This window comes from Chlamydotis macqueenii, chromosome 6 (genome assembly GCF_036417535.1).
Source record: "Chlamydotis macqueenii isolate bChlMac1 chromosome 6, bChlMac1.mat, whole genome shotgun sequence".
NCBI lineage: Eukaryota > Metazoa > Chordata > Aves > Otidiformes > Otididae > Chlamydotis > Chlamydotis macqueenii.
Window position 1 is genome coordinate 8,090,335 of NC_141561.1, and position 22,908 is coordinate 8,113,242.

Here is a 22,908-nt window from a genome sequence, read left to right on the forward strand (position 1 = left end):
AAAAAGTGCCCCTCAGCACATTAAATTACTTGTGCAAGCACACCTAGTAAATTAAAATATGATCAGAAAGAATGTCTGGCCCCAAAAACCTCACAATGTATGTGTGAAACAAAGGTCAGCAAATGATCGGAGCAGTAGACTGCAGAGTACAAGGGGAAATGACAAAATAATGGTCAGAGAGCAGGATTCTTTTGAAATCGAGACTTCTGTTTGTTCTCAAATTCTGGCATTCTCAAAAGATTCTCACAGATGTCTGAACAGTTACTTCAAAACTGCGAAGACTATGCATGGCTGGGATTGTGTCTTACAGGTCCATATCTGACTACTGGGTAACAGGAACCTACGAGCGTTGATCTCTCCTAACTTGTAAGCGTGGACTGCATCTGTCCAGACTCCATGTCTGAAAACCAGAAAGTCCCAAAACATCCCAGGGTTTCCAGCTCCGAACTCCATGTTTGAGCTCCTGGTTTGAGCTAGGATTTATGGAGCTTCATGGTTCCCTGATGAGCAGCTAGGAGTTGGTTCCTGAGGAGTCCAGTCTCACAGAGGGTTGAACACTGGTTCTGGTGTTTTACTGTGGGCAGATGGCGTGAACGGGTGAGAGGAGGGACAGGGAGATCAGCACTATCTTGGCAGGTGAGAGGAAAGAAAATGGCCTTGTTGGATTTTGTTTGACTTCCTCTTGAAAGAAAATGGTGAAGTTGCATTCAGGAAGAGAACTGCTGCTTTGCAGGAGTTAATCAAAGGTAGAAAATACTTAACTGCAAAAGGATATTCTATTAAGTTTGAAAAGCTGTGCTAGGAAAGTGTCAGAAGTAAAGGAATAAAAAAAAAATTGCTGTGGAATAGTCTGTCAGGTCTTGAGATTCGTGATACAGATGTTATGAAGTGTGAAAGCAGGAGTGGATGCTGGGGTCTGCAACAGCATGTTTTTCACTGAGGGAGGAAACCAAGTTGTAAAAGTGGAGGAGAGCAAGTGTGGTATTAACAGATAATAGAAACCTTTTATTTTACTGGAACTTCTTGCGTCAAAGAGGTGGTCAAATTTTTCATAGCTAGTTAAAAATAATTTTGATAAAAGCTCATGCTGTAACTCATTGGCGCAGGATGCACTATACATAAAGGAAATTACGGCACTGGTCACTGGTGGATTTACTTTATCGAGTAGTGAAAACACTCTTGGGGTGTTTATTTTGCACTTTGTTGGCTGATTTTGGGTTTTGTGGTAGGGTGAAGGTTGGATAGGTTGGGATGTATCAGTATGTGAGTTTATCTCTCCCTTGTCATGTAAAGGCTTTTCTAAGAAAGATATTTATAGCAATACTTAGATAAATATTATTAGAGTCTGGATTAATCTCCTTAACATCTTCACTCGGCAGTGGTGTAGCTGTGATAGGCTTAAGGGCGGTAAGCAAGACAAGGTTTTCAGTCATGGGTGTCTCTTATGAGATTAACACGGGAAAAGAAGCCAGGCTTTTGGCACATAAGCACTATTGTCTGTCCTTTCAGTTCTGTTAATCTCCTCTTTTTTTTTTTTTTTTTTAATGATGGCAGCATGGACCACATATTTTTTGAGTCAGATCCAAGTTAGTTGAAACATAACCTGGTTTGTTTAGTAGCAGCTGGATCAAACCTCAGCGTGAGGCATGTAATAAATACATCTGGTGTGTTTTGCTGCGGTCTTACACTGAGAAATCTACGTAAAGGTAACCGGTAAATTAACGAGGACTGTTGTTAGATCTGAAATATATAACCCGTAGTTCTAGTCAGGTGTGGATTTACCAAGGGCACTGAGGGGATCTAAGCATGGTGTGGCCGTCTTCCTTCCAGTTCCCCCAATCCATATTTCGGATGCAGAGCTCCTATGTTACTGTGCCCTCTTCCCATTCAAATCAGTAGTAAATTTCTCTCTGCCCTTAGAAAACTTGCCTATTTTTGTCTTTTGTTTTGGTTGGTTTTGTTGTTTTTTTTTTTATAGTGATATTACAAAACAGCCCATCAGTGAGGTCTGGGTAGGAGATGTGAAAGCTCCTTTCCCATATAATGAGACAACTGGTCAACCAGTGGAACAATTTGGATTAAGACTGCATTGAAGGTCTTCATTTATTTCTTTGGCTGTCTAATATGTGGTGCAACTAAATATGTATTTCTGAGAGACTGCATCTGCTGCTTTATACAGAAAGCTGCCTGACACAGTGCTAATTTATTGAAAACTAGGAATGGACATGCATTGCTAGATCTCTAATAAGTACAGCTCAAAGATCTTCTTTGAGTCTAGCAAGAGAAAGAAGATTTCCTCTATGGAAAATGATGTAGCACCCAAAAGATCAGTGAAGGTTGTGGCGAAGGTGGCGAGAAGACAGACCAGGCTGGCCGAGGACTGCTGTGTGGGCTTTCCCCGGGGCTGCCCCTGGGATGCTGTGGCACCTTTCCTTGCCCACCCCAAAGGGATGGCTGCACCACCCTGATGAGGGACCTGCGGGAGTCATAATGTGATCGTTAGTTGTGAGCGAGAGAAAATGCAGCAAAGAATGTGGTCTTGACTTGCTTGATATTTATAATAATCCCCATTGGTTTAATGGCCTGGAAATAGCACGCTTGGCTTCAATTTAAAATGAGTTGGCCAGCAGAGCCATTGGTTTAGAGAAGTGTGTCTCCAGTGGGCAAAATGGAGCTACACCAACATAGGCCTGCTGTGAATCCAGCCTGCCTGCTCATGTCCAAGCTCTTAGAAGCAGATCCTCCTGAGGTAAGGAGGAGATGAAACCTAACTTCTTCATGGGAGCCGTGGGATGGAGACCTAGACATCCATGAATAATGGTGATTGTAATCTGTGAGCTAAATTAAATTTTAAAGTTTTGTAGGTACCCTGTATTTTAGACACATGCCTTGCTTTTTAGTTATCTCCTGCCAACAGGGATAGACTTTTCTGGGTGCAATCATAATGGATTTGTGGATGCTCAGTGGTTACCTGGATAATCAGCTAACAGCCAGCCCGGTGCCTCTTTTGGTACGTTAGCCTGTGAATGCACTCATGTTTGTTTTTTGAACTCGTGTACTTCAGAGTGCCAGTGTTTCAAGCCAGATCCTTCAAGAATGTTGCATTTCCATAGCCCCTGATAGACCCACACTCAGCTAGTGTCATGTGGCACTGGAGGGAATTTGGGTCTTGATTAAACATAAACCTGATACGTGTAATTCTGTCCTGCCCGGGTAGTCCCCGTAAGCCATTTAAATAAAAATTGCTGGTGTGGGCAGAAGTTTTCCAAAAAAAGTGGAGAAAGGTATGGGAATACCATGGTGTCACGAAATGGTACAGTTGAGTGAAATACCAACCTCTGCAAAGATGGAAATGTATGTATACTTGAGGTGTATGTATACTCTGGCTTCCATCCTTATAGGTAGGCTTCTTAATGATTGAAATTTTTCACTACTTTTTGAATACCGTTCTGGATGAAAAACTTGTTTCTTCAAAGGTTTGAGAGCCTCGTTAATGACCTGTGATTGCTGTTCTGTAGGAACTTGTCTGTAGCTGGCGATGGAAGTTGCCACATGTGTTTGCAGCCTCTGGCTCATTTGTGTCTTACCTTTTGAAGGAAAAACCCTTCATAATCTCTCAGCACTCACAAAAACAAGGATTTTGTCAAACTGTATTAGAAATCACAGCTTTTGTTCAGGCTGGCTATATGGGATAAAACCCTTTCAGAAGGATAGGAGTTTCAGTTTGTGAAATGTGACAGTTAAATTAGAGATTTCCTCTTTGGCTGCAAGTATTTACCTGCGGATAGGACTAAATTATTTCTAACATAATAATTAAAAAATACTTTCTATTAAGAAAACGGATAATTTGCACATTGGTGTTTTACGTATCTGTCTAGTTTTACATGTTTTATAGGTTCTTTGTAACATGTTATCACAGTAATTATCAGAATGAGCACAGTTCATAAGGCTCTGTATTATCTACGTCTGTCCCAGTACTGTAATATCCTATTGGCTTTGCTCCCAAGAAAATCAAATAATATTTTGCCCTAGCTAACATGCGGCAACATTGTAGAGGTTGACAATTAAGACTGGTGCCACTGGCTAACCCACTGAAAGTATCATTTTTTTTTTGTGTGTGTGTTGCACTGGGATGAAGGCCAGTTGGCCTCTAAAGATAGTTTCCATAGCTACTGTCCTACAGAGAAAGAAAATGCTGCCACAGCATTTTTCCTTTGGACCTTTATAGTTTTTATGCAAGCTGTCAAGACAATTAATTTTTGTCAGATGTATCGGTTATTAGATGTTGAAAGCAGGGGGGCATGGGTGGGTACACATGATGAAAAAATGCATTAAACTAGGTAAAACATCAAGAGATTTCTTTATGTACACGATACGAGTGCGTTTCAGATTTACAAAATCCCATTACTGCAGCATCTGATATGCTAGAATGCAATCTATGCTGAAAAGACGAGGTCCTGGAACCGCTCAACTTTATTTCTGGGAATAAGCAAGCCTGGCACTGACTTTCACCATTGCTTCATGTGGATGTTGTGATGTAGACTTTTAATTCCTTTTAAAATTGAAATTAGAAAAAAACCTCCTACCTGTCAGAAAAGCTCTTGAACTTTCACTGGTTTAAAATAAAAACCGTTTTTTGGTGCCTGTTATGTACAGAAGAGCATAAAAAGGGCAGTAAATACTATGGCAGTGTGTTGTGTAAAAACAAGCTTCGAGTATGAGAGAATTTCTTGAGGCTGGCGTGAGTAGCGTCTTCATTTTGCTCTGCAGTGAGACTTCAGGGCACGCCGTTCCGAAGCTGGGGCTGGTTCTGGGAGTCATTAACATGTGGTTGTATTACCAGCTCAAACTGCACGTTTCCCGTAGATCGCTGAGGCAGAAATAAGTATTTAAGTACTCAGATCGTAATATTTGAGCAATCTGTGTAAATTTATGACACCTTTTCTCATTCTCTCTGTGTAAAGTAATGGAAGGAGCGCTGTCTGCTCTCTGTGGTTATGGATCCAGCTGCTGTAACCGCGCTCTCAAACAGGCGCCACGCTCTCACCTCTCCGGAGGTCTTAATGTCAGCTCTCGCTCCCCAGGTTTGTCCTCTCCTGTGCTGTCTCGGGACAGTACGCAGACGTCACTGAACGGCTCTGACCGTAATCACGGACTTCGGGGCCAAACGGAGTTTGCATAGAGGAACCGTCACTGAAACATCTACATTAGAATTGGTGAGAACTTGTTGGCTTCAGCAGTGTGAAAATACTAGTAAAAAAGCAGAGAACTAGAAAAACAGAGGGTGTGGAGGAGATAAAATGCAGGTGTAGAGAGCATGGGCGTTAGCACAGTGAAGCAGGCGGAAGCAAGGCCCTGCCCTTCAGTGTGGCCGTTTGATGGCTGGCCAGTGAACTCCGGGGAAAATCCTCTGACTGCGGAGGAGGGAGCAGATTTACAACCTAAAAATGAAAAACTCCATCCAGAGTGCAATGGTGGCTCAAGGCCTCTACCAAAGAGGCGATAAATGAACTAAAACTCTGAAGGGTCAGGGGGGCATTTCGCTTCGTGGCAGTGAGAGCACTTTCTTCCCCTTCTGTCTAGTAAAGCTCTACCTGTCTGGTTTTTGGCTGGCCAGCTAGGCACTAGCCAAAGAGATTTTATATGCCCGAGGCTACTGGAGCTGTAGCCTCAAGGATGGCAGGCTTTTGGCCAGCGGCTGGGTTGCGGGGCGGTAATTAAGAGCCCAGCTGGAGGATCACGGCTGAGGCCGCAGGAATGTCCCGCGGGTCCTGCTGAGCCGCTGCGGCTGCCATCCGGGGAACGTGGCCAATCCCACCGCCAGCGGCCTGCCCAGGGCTGGTGAACCCCAGCCTGAAGTAATTTCTAAACCCTGCTGATCTCCAGCTCTAGCTGTCCTGCTCCGTCTTGTCTGTCTCTTAAAAATCCCGACTAGTGATTTGTCTAGGGTAACTCCACTGATTAAATACATGTCAGTGGCAATGGGCTGGCCGGAGCCAGCCATTTGGCTGCCTGTGCAAAGTATTTAATTGCTGCTTGGCATGATGGGCATAGTCTTCGAGGGTTTTAAATACTTTTCTTCATTAATACCTTTGACACTATGAGGTACTTGGGTGCCTTTACTTGGAAACATTTTCCTCATAAAATGAAAGTTGATTGTTGTTGCTTTATTTTAAGTTTTGCAGTTCTAAAAGGTGTCACTGTTTTTAAAGAAAATACACCTGTGGGAAGCCTTCTAAATGTGACCTGTATGTAGGGGAAAATAGAAATTATTCAGTGCTTGTCTGGAAAATAAGTAGTTTTCTCTATCTGTCGCTTGAAATTCGGAGAGATTCAAAGCTTTGTATTTTTAGGTAAAGCTGTAATTTTTATAGGTGCATACAGAAGTACTGTCTATAAATAGGTGAAGTTTTTCGTAATGTTTTTGCACAACAGCACTGAGGGAAGGTACCCGTTGATAGAAGTCATGTACCTTGAGAGTTTATCTTTTCCTGCATCTGAGATTGCAAAAGAAGCAGGAGTATGCTGACTGAAATGATTTTGAATTTAGCAGGTAGCTGTGTAATCATCTAACACACTGGGATGTTGTATTGATGCTGTGGGAGAGCTTTGTAGCCAGAGGCCAGCGAAGAGCTGCTGATGCAAAGCCTTACCTGACTGCCCGAGCCAGCAGCAGGGCAAAGCAGGACCTTTTGTGTCTTGGTCATGCGTTCCCACCACCATGTTTAACAAAGGGGTGAATATGTGGGTATTTTGTGCAGAATGACATCCTAGCATTTCATTTCCATGTGAAATTAGATGATAACAGCGTTCAGCGCCGCCTACGAAAACTGTTTTTATGGGACGTGCGGTAATGAGCAGGTACTGGGTTTATAGTAAAAAATAATATGCAATCTAAAAACATATGGTTTTTTTCTGCTTCACTAAAAAAATCCTTAACATGTCCTCTAGATAACAAGATATTGTCTTAATTAGTTTTGTCTGTCATTTGGAGGTTAAGAAAAATATGTCAACATGGAAATATCTTAACATATCAGAATATGCTTGTTTGTGCAGTGTGATGAAAAAGGAGAAGCTATTCGGTTCCACTTCGGGGACTTTCAGAAAGGAAAGTGAACGCAAATGTCTCTTAGATATTGATCCCCCGAGTTCTAAAAAGCTCTGAACACCTGTATAGTGGCTTAGACCATTAATAGCAAACATTCTGTATATAAAAGTGATTTCAGTTCTTTTTGCCCTTTTGTAAAACGCTGTTAAGAAGACCCACTGTTACAATTCTGCTAATGAACCCTGGGTATCGAGGAGATAGCTTCTGTTGGCTTTCTCCAAGAAAATGCTAATTATTGGTGGTGGATATTAATGTAGGTGCTTATTGCAGCCTCATTGTGATGCTTTGAATCCAAGGTAAATGTGTACCTTAGGCTCAAGGAACAAAGGTTCAAAATGCCTATGTATGTATTTTCTGTCAGCTGCTTTGATCTCATATAAGCTAAAGGCATGGCCACGTAATGACGCGGGAGCTTTATCTACTAAGGTTATCACCAGTTTTATATATGGCTTTCTTCCTTCTCTGTTAACACGGGTACTTAAAGTGTGGTTCTAGTTTTATGACATCGAATATCAAAGTAACTTAAAATGAAGATTACGCTCACTTACTTAATTGGCAAATGCCCTCTGCTGGATTTATTTTCTGGTTATAGCTTTTGACTGGGGAATTAAATTTTAAAATAATCAATACCTTGGTTTGAAATAGGCTTTTTCCCGACTCTGTAAATGAGGTGATACTTGTGGAGGTGCTACGTGAGCATTGCGTGTGATTTTTATTTTGCTTCCTGCTGAAGGTGATGTAGCTGGCTGTGGTGATGGCTGTAATAAGTCATTTCAGAGCTCAGGTCATTACCTAGATATAATACTGGAATCCTTCTGCTGTGAAAAATGGCAAGGAGCTTTATTGAAACATTAAATTGTTTTCAAAACATACTAGCTGTTGTGGAAACTGGAGGAATGTATATTTGCCTAAGTGTCTGATTGACACTTGAGCTGCTGAAAATCTTTCCATTTTAATACTTTAGACAATTAATATTTTAAGTATTTCTTGATATACGCTTAGATGTTTGGAAATGCCTGAACACTAACACACCTTAATCCTTATTCACCTGTATCTTTTGAATACTACTTTTGTTTGCTAAAGTTGAACTTCCATGGAAGTTGATGCTGTTTGAGCTTTGAGAAGCTCGCCTCGTTCACAGAGCAGATCTGGCTGGTGTCTTTGGGGAAAATAATATAAAATGCCCCATTTGTCTGAGGTTTCTTGAAGATGCTTGCTTCCCTGATTCAGATTTTAAGCAGGAAAAGCTTTTTTTTTTTTTTTAGATTGTGTTTACTTGTACAGTGATGGCAGTACACTTTTTCATAATAGTGAAATGTGACTTCCATCACATCATGAATAATTGGAAAAGTTCTGAGTGACAGTTCTGGCCCAACTTTGTTGAGCTGTTCAAGCAGAAAAGGATAGAGAATACCCAAGTTTCATCTGATATTGTTTTTTCATTTAACATTTAGAGAGCAAGTTTTAAAGATGTACTGAAGCAAGTTCGGGTCACGACATGTGAAGTTTTTTTTTACCAAGCTCCATAAAACAACTTGAGTGACACAGGTGGATCTTGTGCCCATTGCTATTCTGTCTTCTCTGTTCCATTCCTAGGCAACCCCTGAGGTTGTGATTGGACTATATGTGAATTTAAATGGCTTCATAAATACACACACAAATACTGGCGTTGCTCCACTACTATGTCTGATGTGCTCTGGATTTCATTTTCAGGGATATTAAGTATTAGACTGGTATATAATGTGGTAAAACTGTCATTGATAAGTTAGTTTCTCCATCTCGACTTGAACATGTTGGAAAGCATTGTGCATACATTACCATATACTGCGTCCATTATTTAAAGTGACAACTATAATTTCTGTATTAAAATCAGCCTGTGTGCGTGCCAGCCGCTGTTTGGCTCAGTACAAATAATGCTCTGAGTGCCTCTCTCAGTCTGGGCTGGGGTCCCTGCAGATCCCTGTCCTATGGAGAACAAGTCTCCTCTTCTTTTAGGTCTACTGAGACAACGAAGCTCGAGTTTGAGGTTCCAGTTAATCATCTAATTTGTCAAAACACATAATCAGCCAGAGGCCACTGCCTTTGACTTTAGTCCTCTTTTGTAGACAGAGTGATAGAAGAAACAATTATATCATTAGCATGGAACTGATTTTATCGCTCCAAGGCTGCATGAATATGAATTTGTGTGTCAGATTACTGAAGGATACTTCAAAGTGATTTTCACCGTACTGTTGTGTTTTGCTTTTTTTTTTTTTTCTTTCTAGTATAGTGAGACGTGGTTTAGAGAACAGTATTTTATTTAAGGCATACTGAAGCATGTTCCTTAGCCTAGGGGAGGACTGGGGGAAGCCCAGTAGTTTATAACTTTTCCAAGGAAATTTGTTATGGCATCACTTAAAAAAGAAAATCCCTATTATTCACTTCCCTACTTTATTTTCTCCTCACAAAACCGGTAGGTTACTGAATTTCACAGAGATTTATAGAAAAGTCTGTATTATCATCTCTCTTCAAATCTGTGGAGTCAATAAACAGGATCACGTTCCTGAGTCTATAATCTAGGTGGCGATTGTTGTCTGTCGGTACATCCAAAACATAGTTCATGTAGACATTTGAGAAATGCTCTCAGAAAAGAATAATTTCTTTTATTTTATCTGTCAGTTCCTGGGAGTCCTGTCAAAAGGCTTCTCCAGGGTTTGCAGTGATGCTAAACGTGTGCCGTGAGCCAACTGTTGGTGCTGGTGCCAGTTTGGTGGCCCAAGAACCACCTGTCGCACGTTATTAAATGACCTGTTGCTCTTAAAGTAGAGATCATCTGTTTTTCATTTTTAGTAAAAGTGAATAATTTTACAAAAGATTATTTTGGCAGAGTTTACCTGAAATGTCCTTTAACTGTGAAACATGCTTTTGACTTTCAGAATTGTGAAAAATGGATGGAGATCTGAAATTATTTTCATAATTGGCTAAACTGTTTTCCCAGAACTGCAATAGAAGTTAAAATGATTGAATTGATGCGCTAATGCTTTTGATAGTGGAGCTCACGGATACGCACATGTGAAACTGAATAGCTGGTTTCACAGCGTTGGAAATATTGCAAATATTGTGTGTCTTTCAAGCATATATGGTTGGTATTGACCAATTATTAAATTGCCTGCTGCAAACCACACTTCTGTTGTTTCAGTAGCCTTTTTTCCATCTTGTTGGTTGTTGCTTCAAAGTATATCTTTAAAAAAATTGTTCCTTGTCTTGTGTGTATTCATGTAGTTTTGACTCCACTCCCTTTGTTACTTCTTGTTGGCACCAGCAGCTTCCTGTGTGGGGTTTCTGTACACTGTATCATGATGGGAGGTAATGGTTTTTAAATTGAGGGAGGTAGATTTAGATTGGATATTAGGAAAAATTTTTTTACAATGAGGATTGTAGAACACTGGCCCAGGTTGCCCAGAGAGGTGGTGGATGCCCCATCCCTGGAAACGTTCAAGGCCAGGTTGGACGGGGCTCTGAGCAACCTGATCTGGTTGGAGATGTCCATGCTCCTTACAGGGGGGTTGGACTAGAAGACCTTTGAAGGTCCCTTTCAACCCTAACCATTCTATGCGTATTATTTTCCCTTATATAGAAAGCATCTCTCTTTCTCTCTCTCTATATATATATCTGATAGACTAGTTTGGCATATGTTTTGACGCATTCTGATGGTTTCCTGATCACAAAGTACTCTGTGTTACTGCTGGGCAATCCTAATGCTCAGGCTCGTGGCACACAGGTGGATACTCATGGAAACTGGTGCTGCTGTTCTTCTGTATCCAAAGGTCTTTATGACATCTCACTGTTCAGTTTTTTTTTTTTTGCTTTCCTGTAAAATGATGTGAGAAGAAATTCTCTCATCTCTTGGGTGAGTTGGTAGAGGAAGGGAAAGATGGGTTGCAACACAAAATGCTACTCTGAGTTCCCTGTGCCTCTGGCCTTATACTGGAGGCAGTCCCCAGCAGAAATGTGTCCCCACGGCTGAACATTATTTCTAGGTCTTAATAGAAGAATACTATTATTATTGAGGGTGCAAAATGAAATTACAAAAAACAACAAAAACTTGCAATTTAAGCAGTAAAGAAAATAAATCTTTCTGAACAACTTTTATTCTCTTTTGTGTTTTCTCTTTGAGTGGAAGGTCATTGCAGAGTTCCTAGCGATTTGTGGCAGAATACTTAAAAGTATTGAACAATTACATAGAGAAAAAAAGTCAAGAAAGAAAGAAGTCCAGTGAGTGAAGCAGGATACAATCACCTTGATTTTCTTCTTTGTTAAAAAAAAAAAAAAAAATTTTTTCCCCAAGGTGTTTTGATGTTCAATTAGAACGGGACATGAGTGATGACTGTAAAGTTACAGAGCATAAAATAAATGTGACTGGGAGAGAGAAAAGACATGGTGTTTGTAAGTGCAGCCTGTTAAGAAAAACAGAAGTCTTGATCCTGTGGCCTTTCTGGATGGATTAAAAAATACGTCACACTGTGTAACACCCCCCAAAAAACAGAGGTTACAAAGAATACCAGGAATGTGTTATGATCTGGGAACAAAGGAGTGGAAAACAGAGGTAAGAGGTCAACCAGTAATGAAGCAAAGTCAGTTATCGTCTTTGAATTGTAAGGACAAAACTGAAAAGCTTTGTAAGGAACAGGGAGAAAATCTTTCTAAATGATCTTGGAAACAAACCAGAGCTGGATGAATCACTGGGGCAGAGAAGAAGGAAAGCTGGTTATGAAGAAAACAGTGGGATCTAAGGTTTTGGTTGAGCTTAGTGTTTAAAGCAGTGTTGGGCTTAGTGCCTTAAACAACGTATTTGGGTTTTGTGCCTTACACCCCATTTTTCTTCAGTTTTGCATTTGGTTCCTTTTTTTTCCTTTTCTTTTCTTTTTCTTTCTTTCCTTGAAGAAATGCACTTCTGCCATTTTATTTCCATAGAAATACAGGAGATGTCGCAGCGGTGTGTTTCTGGGATCTCTGGTTTGCAGACCCAGTTGTCCATAGCCCTCATCACTCTCTTGCAAATTTAATGAGTCTCAAAAAGTGGTGATTTACTAACAGCATGTGGAATTAGCACTTTGTATTAATGTTACCCACGGAATTTAAGAGCGATGAAGGTTAGGACTAAGCAAAGGTCTTCTGATACTGATAAAAGGTTTGCATGAATGGAATGTAAGAAGTGATGTCAGTCTGCTGCCATTTCTCACTGTTAATTTATGTCTGAGTAATTTTGGTTATGAATAAATGTTTCCACAATTTCCAACCTTATGTGAAACAAGGGTTCTGACTGCATTTGCCGAGAGGACAACCATATCCATTTCAGCTAGCACCCTCTCAGTCAGCCTCAGGGGATGAGACTGAAGGAGGGAGAATTCTTTTTGTGCTTTGATGCATCAGTTGGGAAAGTTACACTCCTGTTAAGCGTGATGCATTTTATGTTAATAAACAAAGATCATTAACTGAAGACTGAAGTGCTGCCAATCCTGAATCTTTCATGAGCAATAAATTCTCATTAAAAATCCTTTAGGGAAATGCATACCCTTTCAAAAGAATTTCCACAGCACATCATCTCCATGTGACAAATCTCCAGAGAAAAGAGATATATGAGCAACTAGTGACTGGGGGATTTGTTAGCTCTACTTCCAAGTCCTTTGCAGAAAGAAAACCTTGTTTGCTTGTTTCTTCCTTTGTTTTTCTTTTTTCAAGGTTGTCTTGAGACTAGGCTTAGTGGGAAAAAAAGGACTTCTCTTCTGCTAGAAATGGCTGAGGTGGTTCAGGATCCACAATCCAGAGAATTCTTAATGTATCAGAAGACATCTTCTGGATTCCAGATATTTCTAATGCAATAACATTAGTATAAATCCGTATGCTGTAAGGATCTCCCCAACCAGAAATACAAGAACTGAGACTCCATCTAGTCTAGAGAATGGCTTGACTCAGCTTAAAAATGAACGGCAAAACAGGAAGGAAGAAGTTATATACTCACAACCTGAAAAGCACTTCTAGGAGCAATTAAACAGAGGAGAAACAGCTACAGTTTCCCTGATGGGAATGCAGTGCACAACCTGCAGCAGTAGGCGGGTTTGAAATCTAGAGTAGAGTAGAAGTGCTGGATGACGCGCTGAAGAAAGGCAAGATGTGAAAAGTACCATTAGACATAGTGGTTTCTTACTAGTCCATGCTGTATCTCTTTCTTGAATGTCCATTAAAAAGAAAAAAAACAACAACAACAACAACTGTTGTTGACTTTGTAGAGAGTATGGCTCTATTTACATCAGTGCTGTTACTTCCAATTTCACCGAGTTACAGAAGTCAAAATCTGACTCTCTTGAAAGCAGCATCTGCTGTAGTAGCATCTTCCTTGGGGTGGTGACTGCTGCGTTGCCAGGCCCACGTCAGCTGTGCTGAACAGCCAAACAGCACTGGCTGCGGTGTTTCCAGCAGTAACAGCAGGTGTATTTGGGGATCCGGACCAATAAAGCATCTTGTAGGCATGTGAAATGAGGAGTGGCAGTTGTGTGTGTTGGAAAAAAGAGGGGGTAAAGTGTGGTGGCTTAAACTGGTGTCTGTCTTCGCTGGGCCTAACTGTCATGTGGCAGTGATGGGGATCTGTGTGCAACAGCTGCCTGTAGTATAATTAAAAATTTCTTTTGCCGAATTAATATTCTGAACTGATTCCATTAGTGCTTTAGATAGGGGTTTTTTTTGTTGTTGTTTGTTTGGTTTTTTTTTCCTTTTTTGAACACTGAGGTTTTCCATGATAAGTCTTTGAGAACTTGGCAGCTTGCCTAATCATACAAATTCTCACCGTATGCTTCTTGGATTGCAGCTCATCGGCAGAATAATACAGCATTAAATACAAATATTACTGTTAATGTAGCATTACAATTGATAGATCAATCATTTATGTCAAGAAATTCCAAACTACAACAGTGCTGAATTTGTCAAATTGCTTTTGCTGGGTATATTATGGTGTGGATTGCAGAGCAGAGGCAATGAGGTTTATGACTGATGTACCACTTTTAGTAGTAAAATATTTTGTGAGTCAGATCCTGTGCTCGTTTGTTTGTAGTAGTGTATTTCTGTAGTTTATAGGATGTGTGAAGTCAATAGGTTTAAACAAGGAGAAAATCTGCGCAGAGTTTGATCCTTCTAAAACCCAAACTGTGCTTTTTAATAAATGCAAGGTTTACATAATGCTGGGAGTATTACCTTTTTAGTGTGAAAAACTACGCTTTAGATATCAGAGTTCACTAATGTAGTGCTGTTTACTTGGTGTTTCTTGACACTTGGGTGTTTGAAGTTTCATAGTTGGTGTTGCATTAAAGTTGATAGCCAAGTGTAACTCTTGCCTGCTGCAGTTCACTATTTTGTCCTTGGGCTGATTTTTAAAATAAATCTGTAAGTATTTCTCACTACTGTCCACAGACTTTAGAAATTAATAAGAATTTTTTTTCCTACATTTTTGTGTTTCATAAAAGATCAGCTTTTTTTTTCCCTACTCATGATGTTCTTCCACCTGGAATCTCACCCAAAAGAAAGGCTTCAGTGTAATCTATCTGAAAAAAAACTGCAACTGAATGCATTCTCGTGAATAATGGTCATAAGTGAGGTGTTCCAGGAGACTTGTAAAATGATTGCTTGGTATAATTCATAATTATCCTGATGATTTGGCGTTGTGTCATACAGATATTAATCTTTTATACTACAACTGAATGCGTGCATCATGGGGAAAGAATCACTTTTGCCTGTTTTTTTTCTTAATCAGGAAACTGCATTCATTATGACGGTTGGTACCGTCTCCATGTCTTGTTAAGGAACTGAAAGAGGGGTTGGTGGCTCTATTTATTGTCATTCCAATTGTTTAGTGGTTACCAATGAACATTATTTCAAGGTGTCTATTTAAAAATATTTTTCTCTTCACTTGCTGTTTTTTCTACATTGTAATAGTTAAAAACGTTCTCAAAGCTCAAGAATAAAAAAAACCCAACATTTTAAAGTTAAAAACTCTTTAAAGAGAATCTTGACCTTCCTAACTATGTCTGATACTGTTGGCCCAAATATACACAGAATTTGAGAGGTGGGCTGTGTTGTGGAGTCAGCACTAATATTGGAAGGAGAAAACCCAACATTAAAAAAATAGGTATATTTGAAGTGTCTGAAGTATCAGTGAATCGTTACAGTATGCAGTCTTGCACCCATAATTTTGGTGTTGAAAGCAATAAATGTCAATTAAATAATAAAGATGGCGTATGTGAGAGGTGATGCTTTTGTTGAAAATGCATCGCTGTCCGTCCCCTTGCACGTGCTTAGGGCAGGACAATTACCGTGGTCAAGCGCCCAGCTGACCTTGGCTGCCGTGCCAGTGCTGAGTGAGCCGTTTGTCATGAACACATCCCGTGATTATCTGCCGTGGGCTCCCGATAACCTTGCCTTTTCTCATTTCTCTGCCGTGGCTCTGCCCCCCTTTCCTAGCCAAAGGCAACCTAGCCAAAGGCCTCCACTGCGTTCCTCTCTTTACCTTCTCCTCCCTGACCAGAGTGCGCGACCCAGCACTGCGCTACCCTGCGATCTTCTCCCGTGGTTTGTCCTATGTGTTTGGTGTCTTGTTTGGATGCTTCTGGAAAGTAACTAGATGGTCGTCTTTAACTTCTACTTCATATTTCATACACATTAAAATCCTCTGGAAATTGGTGAGAGCCCCTGGGGATTGTTGATACCTATTTTAGATCATTATTGTAATTCTGGTTTGTTGGGTTTTTTTTCCTTACTGTTAGCGTCACCCGAAGAAAATAGAGTTTAAGTAAGTTACTACCTGTTTTGCTTGTCTGGGTTTGGCAGTATCATGTCTTGTAGAAAAGAAGTTTAATGTACATTTTGTCTTCTGTATGCTTATCTTTTATTACAAATAAATTAGCAATAAATAGGAGCCTGTGCTGTGCTGGTGGCTCATCCTATCTATTCTGCTTCTGCTTGACAGCATTAGTACTTCCAATATTGTAACTCCAGCCTTTGCAATTACTGTAAAAATAATTAAATAAAACTTGCACTTTGCTCAGCTTTAAATTTGCAATGAATATCTTTGCGAGATGACTCTTTTATTGCCAGATCTAGTTAAACTGTTGCAACTCCGAAAGACCGGTTTCAAAATGTGCGTGATGCTGACGTTTATAAAGCACCAAGCGCCCTCGTTGTACGTGATCTTCAGCGGGAGGGACGGCTGCAGCGTCCCCAACCACTGTGATCGCAATAGGAGCTGAAAGAGGCGCGTTAGTTCACCGCAGCCGTTCCACCCTCGGCTGTTCCCCTGTCAGATCTCGTAGGCTCGACGGGGTCAAGCCTGGTCAGCGTTCGGATGGGAAACCTCCCTGGAAAACCAGGAGCTGGAGGAAGCTGGGTTTGTGGCTCTCTACACGGCCTAGTGCCCTGCCCCGGGGTGTTTGCACCGTGCTGGAAAATGAGTTTAATGGATTTTACTGGTGATTTTTCTGGTTCATTTGAAAAACAATGCCATGGCTACAAGTGATGATATGAAGAGGGGGAGAGTTACAGAGAAATAATTTTAGTACGTGATAAATAAGTGGTGATTCCAAGGCACAGTGGTTAGGGATGCCTTGCAAATTCAGTTCCTGAGTCTGTGTCATTTTTCTGTTTCTCTTTCCCAGCACGAACAAAGTATTCATTCCCCTTCTGAATGTCACAGCAACAGTGTGGAGCAGGAAACTTGGAAATTCTGTGCTCCAAAGCCGCCTGCAGAAGGAGTGTGTAGCTTGGCCACTCCGATTGGACACAGCCACCAAAAATAAAACAAATGTTAAAGGTGTATTTTTAAAGCTTGACTTTTTCAATGGGTCAAGTGGTTGCTTTCTGGCTTTACAAATAGTGATTATTAGAAAATGAAAGGAAAAGGTGGGCTTCGTTTTATGGTGCAGAACTGACCACTTCTAAATGAAATCACTTTGAAGTGAAAGTTTCCAAGGAAGGATGAAACACAGAAAAAACACTTTCCTGTTCATGGGGAAAAAAAGGCAATTAGAGAAGCAATTAAATGAGTACCCTGGGAGCTGTCATACGTATTCAATTTTGTCCTTGTTAATTCCTTTTGTAGGAAAGCAATAATTTACTTAGGAAAAGGGAGATAGGAAAAGTTTAAAATCTTTGAGTCAATACTGAAAATGCAAGGCCTGTCAATACGCGCTGGCAGGTCACGGGGCTGCTGTGTGTGATCAGGACAGGAAAAGACAGCGTCAGGGTTTGATAGAGCCCCTGTCTTCCCAGTAGGTCGTGGGGATTAAGGTTCACCGAAGCATTAATTTATGCTTCGGATAATGTTAAGACTTTTTCGGTTCTTTCTGACTTTGGGTCATGTTCTTTTCCTTCGTTAAAGCTATAAGATATTTTTCTTAATTAAAACTTTAAAATTATTATTTACCACTGAAAGTATATGTTGATTCTGTATGGCTGAGATCTTGGCAAATGGGTATAATTCAGCACATTTTAAGGGAATCTTTATTTCATGATTTTATCCAGAAGCTGTTTTAAGTAGTACCTTTCTGTGTTAGATGGAGAAGCACAGCCCTGTATCTAAGAGCTGCTGAGTCTAAGGTTTCAAAATAAAATGAAAATGTACTTCAAAATTTGGGTAGCTGAAGTTCGCTGCTAGAGGTTTTTTTTTGTTTTGTTGTGTCAATGTAAGCTAGCAATCTAAAGAAGGAGAACTAAGAAAAAGAGTCTTTCACATATCCAGTGTAGCTTTTATTGCGTTGTTTGATCTGAGGGTGTCTGTTACCGGATCAGGAACAGTATCAGCATTTGTTCAAAACTGTGCGATAGGTGGGGGCTTGTGATTGCATCGACTTTCCTTCCTTTATCCTCGCGGACTGGGAGAAGTTCAGGTAGCACGGTTTTGTGGTGAAGCACTGAGCTGTGCCTGTTAGCTGTCGCTGTCATATGATACAGATTTTTTTTGCCTGGTAGTTGAATGAGTCGAACTGATGGGAAGGGAGATCGAAGGAAAAAATTTAATTTAAGGAGAAATTTTAGTTTAAGGGGAGTTCAGAATTTGCAGGATTATTTATCACATTTATATTTTTCTTGGACTAAATGGGCTTTCCTCAAACTGTTGTTTTTTACAACAAGCTACTGCAAAATCTACTGGCAATATTGAGAGTTGAAATGTATCTTTCTTCCATCCACACAGTGAATGTTTGTGTGCTTGGTTCCATCTGGAATGGATATAATTGAATCCTTGTTTGGCTCCTTTAATTATCTCTTTGCAAAGTCCTTGGCTGGGAATTTTGCCACTTACAATGCAAATATTCAAACTTAAGAGCATAAACTGTGCTTTCAAAGAGCGTTTTTGTAAACCTTTTATCATTTGGTGTTTTTCCAAAAGCGAACATGAGAACTTCTCAATGAACATGTTTTAATTTTTCAAATCCTCAGAGAAGATTTTGTTTTCTTGCAGGTTGGCTGTAGCTGCTAATTAACTTTGTTAATTAATCATGCTATGGGGATGAAACATGCTTGATTAAAAATAAATAAAGCCATATAGCAACAAAGTAATGCTACAGATTTTTCCTATTTAAAAGCAAAGATTAAAAAAACAAGATTAACTTTGAAGCTGCATGTCAAATGTTCTTTGCATTTGAAACATCTGAAAGGCTAAAGCAGCTAAAAGCTTATTATTTTTGCAGCTCAGTCATAGTAAAATGCTTATCCAATTGTAACACCGTGCTAAAAAATGAGGGCTGAGAATAGTCGCTGAAGGTGCCGTCTTAATCAAAACTGCTAGAGATGGTGGGTAGTAACCAGCGGGTCTGTTTGGTTGTTCTTAGACATGAAGGTCCTTGTTCTCTCTCGTTGCGTATCTTATCTGAAAAGGGAGGGAGAAGACCCGCTGGGCCCTATTTGAAATGGGAGCACAGAGTTTGCTTGCCTCAGAGCTGACTTATTTTTAGACACCATTGGAACAGCTGGCTCTTCTGTGTCCCTCGTTGTTGTTTTTTTCTCACACATGACAGTCAGGTTGCTTTTTTATCTTCTTGTGTTGAAAAGTGGTTTTGTTTCTCATAGCGGCAACATTATGAACACAGTATGAGAATGCCAGTCTTTGCTCTCCATCGCTGGGAAAATTAAGGAAGCCCTTTCTGAACCTCAGCCAGGATCCTCACCCAGAAGGGGAAGAGTTAGGAGGAGCCCTCTTTGTGGATGGAGGTCTAATGGAATTTACTCTGATAAAATTCCCAGATTCCAGAAATGTGGAAGTGATTCCGTGTTTGAGGTAACGCGGAGGGAGGACAGTAGGAGTATTCCTCATGTAGGAGGAATAACTAAACAAATGTCTGCAGACGACTGGCAGGAAGCGCATGGAGGAGCGGTTTGTGGGGTAGTTTGTTTGTTTATATTCTCCCCCACCCCCGATCTTTTCTCGTGAAATATCATTAGGCATTTGTTTTGTGATTAAAAAGTCAAAACCCCCTCAAAGGATATACTCACTTTTTCCACTAAAATGTATTAGGGCACTGAAGCGGTGCAAAAGTGCAGCGGGCTATTTCCAGCAGATGAACAAAGTTCTTAAAATAGGATTGACCAGTTTTGTAATTCGCCCGTGATAGTGTCCAGGCAAGGAAGAGGGAGGGCAGTACGCGTCTTTTAGAGGCTGTTTTTGGGTTACTTGTGTTAAGACTTTCAATGCTGTACTGATGCCACTTCTCCATTTTCAGTAATTTTTCAGATGAGCAAAAGAGGATCTGGATACCATGCTGGAGTAAGACAAATGCGACTTCCACAGGGCTGTGGCTGTATCGTCTTTAGGTTGTGCCAATGTTCAGTGATTTCAGCACCGTATATGTTAACGAATCACGATATTAGCAGTGCCTGGGATTCATCTGGTAGCCGTGCTTGCCGGGTACCACCAGCCAGCTGCGCGGGGAGTGTTGTGGAGGTTCAGCGAGCACGTGGGGGCAGGTGACTGTTGAGGAGACTTGGCTTAAATACCACATCTTCTACTGCAATGGAGAGGGGGGCTGGTTTGGTGACCCAGGCCTATGTTGAGCTATGGCTGAGTGATGTGAGAGCTGACGGCTCATCCTTCCTCAGCAGAAGTGGTTCCTGAGAAATGGCTGACAGGCTACTTTTATTGCAAGATCAGGAATAAAATACCATAGAGCGTTTAGCTTTTTGTGCTGGTTGAGAGCAACCCAGTCAATGACAAGAGTGGCTACAGAGCCCAGGGAGGTCATTGGCTGCCGAGTCCTCCCTCACCCCCGTCTGTGCACCTTTGACAGTGTTTGGGGGACAGTAGTTTCCAGGCCCTGCTCTTTTCTGTGGCGAGAGAGCTGGGAGATGTCACTCTCTGCTTTCAAGACTCCATACGTCACTGCAGTGTGTAGCAGGAACTTTCCTGAACTCGGAATGTCTCAGGAAGGCCGAGCAGTATTGCTGGCACGTGGCTGGAGCCCTTTGTAGGTGATGCGAGGCCGGTTTTCACGGCTTTCAAATGGCGTCACCGTGCGCTGCCTGCCCGCTGCCCTCTCTCCGCAGCCCTGAGCCGCTGGCACTCTTACATTTACATTAAGCTAAGTAGTCACTGGGGCAGAGATTTTAAATGTCCCAGGTAATGGCCAGGATGTTGCACTGGGATGGTTCAGGTCTTTCCTTGCAAGATTTCTGGGCAAAGCATGAGTAAATGGAAAATTTTGAACTTTATAATGGATATATTGTGATTTAAAAATCCTTTTGCTGGAAGTTTTCAAAGCCAATCATCTTTTGTAAATAATTTATTCATCTGCAAATGTTATGTTTCGCTGTGTACTGATAAATTCTTCATGTGCTGATAAATTCCTCTGACCTTTCTGCAGGGTGCTTTCAAAAATAGATATTCTTTAAAAATAGCCTTCTTGAAAAAAGGTCCTTCTTTTTCTTAAATCCTTTAAAAATTATGGTAGGTTCCTTAAGTTCCACTTGTTCTGCAAAGTATTTTCTGCTTTGCTGAGCTTCCCGAGCAAATTCCTCTCTTCCCATACCCCTCCAGCACTGGTCGGTTCCTGCATCACCTTCCACTGGCTCGGTTTTGCGGTTCACATGCTTGGTACGTGCTACATTTTCCCAGTCCCTACACTGTGAAAATCTGTTTCCTTTCTACTTACACTAAAACCCTACTTTCATTCCTTTCTTACAACTTTTCAGGTGAAAGTGTGTTGTGATCGCCAAATCCTTAATTAAGCAAATTAATTGCTGCTTGAGTCAAGCCAAACATTTGGCTAAGGATGAAAACAGGCTAATTAAAAAATAATAATAATTCAGTAGTTGTGAAATGCAGCACAGTGTGTTTAGAAATAAAATAGATTTTTTTTAAAAAAAATTCATTTTTATGCATACATTTACTGATGATCTAACAACCTTCCAACTTGGGTTAATGTAGTGCAGAATAAAGCTGATGCACAAGGCCATAGGAAAATAAGTGACGCAGTCTGGTTTGCCTGGTCTGTTTCCATATTGCCGGCATGATGAGCTACTGTGTTGTTTGAATGGAGCAAACGATGTTTAGATTCAGTTGATTTATTGACAGCTCTGTCAGATGGCCGCAAAATGAAACAATAATGCCGCTGCTAAATATCGCGGAGAAGCGTGGCGAGGAGAGCAGGACCTGCCAAGAGGGTTGCTCCAGCGATGTGCAGGAATGCCGCCCCGGCGGGGAAGCGATGCGTTCTCTCCACCAGTGAAAAATGAAATGCTATTCACACGCTTTTCTTTCCATAGGGAGAAGCTGTCTGTGGCTCGGCTGCAGCGAGAAGTTGCACGAAGTAAGAGTGAAGGAGCAATGGTAAGCTGCGGCAGCTCGCCGCTTTGCGATTCTTGTCTTACTGCTTCAGGCCTCAGCTGCGTTTTGTCTTGCTGAAGATGGTTGCCCGAGCGTTAAGGCTGTCTTGGACATCATGATGGGTGGCCAATGATGTATTCATAAATCTGAGGAAACTCAAGGCTCTATCTTGGCTTCCTTGGAAGAGCTATGGCCGAGAAAAGCTGTTTCCTTTTCCCTGCTGATGGTGCTTACTGGAATTGGAAGGAAGGCAAGCACGGGAAGGCAATTTCACATCAAAATGCCTTGATTTACTTGCCTGTTAAACCTTAGCCAGCTGCAGAAAAATGGAAGAATACAGGCATAGAAGCTTAAGAAAAACCTCAATCTGATAATTTAGTAATTCATGCAATGCTCCTCATGTCTGTTTTTCATGTAGCAATTTATGAGATTAGGCTTGTGAGCAAAAGTTGAAATGGCAGATTTTTGGTTAACCGCAAATCTCAATTTATAGAGTGCCTTATCTCTTCAAAACAATTTTCTTTAGGAGCCAACATGTGCTGAGTGTGCTTAATTACTTAATATTTAAGGAACTCTTTCCATCTGTTAAGGACGGTTTGTCCCTTTATTCAGAGAAAATGTTTTAGGCTTCCATGGGATAAAGCAGACCCATTCAAAAACCTTAAAACCCAAACCAGTCCCCTTGCACATACTCGTGAAGCTGCTGCTGATTTGAGTGAGTCACATAGCTGGCTGTGAGAAAACTTGCTCCAAAGTTTGTTTAACTTTGTGGAGAGAAGCTGTAGAGGGTCTCTGGGGAGTGGATGATCCATTAGCTGTGGGATGCAGGATCCTTAAAATCCCGTCTGCCTCCAGTGAGTGCATTTTATAAATCATTGCTAGTGATTAATAGAATGAAATGAGGTTTGGAGGGACCTAAGTGGCAGGTAGGAGAAACCTGCCGTGAATCTATACCTCTCGC

General features: G+C 41.0%; 1 protein-coding gene across 1 annotated transcript in view; it reads left to right on the forward strand.

Moving 5' to 3' along the window:
* NCKAP5 (NCK associated protein 5) overlaps positions 1 to 22,908 on the forward strand; it is a 398,473-nt gene that overhangs the window by 159,774 nt on the left and 215,791 nt on the right. The window contains exon 4 of the mRNA XM_086751339.1: positions 21,891 to 21,950. Coding sequence (XP_086607465.1) covers positions 21,891 to 21,950 — 60 coding nt within the window. The remainder of the gene's footprint in view (positions 1 to 21,890; positions 21,951 to 22,908) is intronic.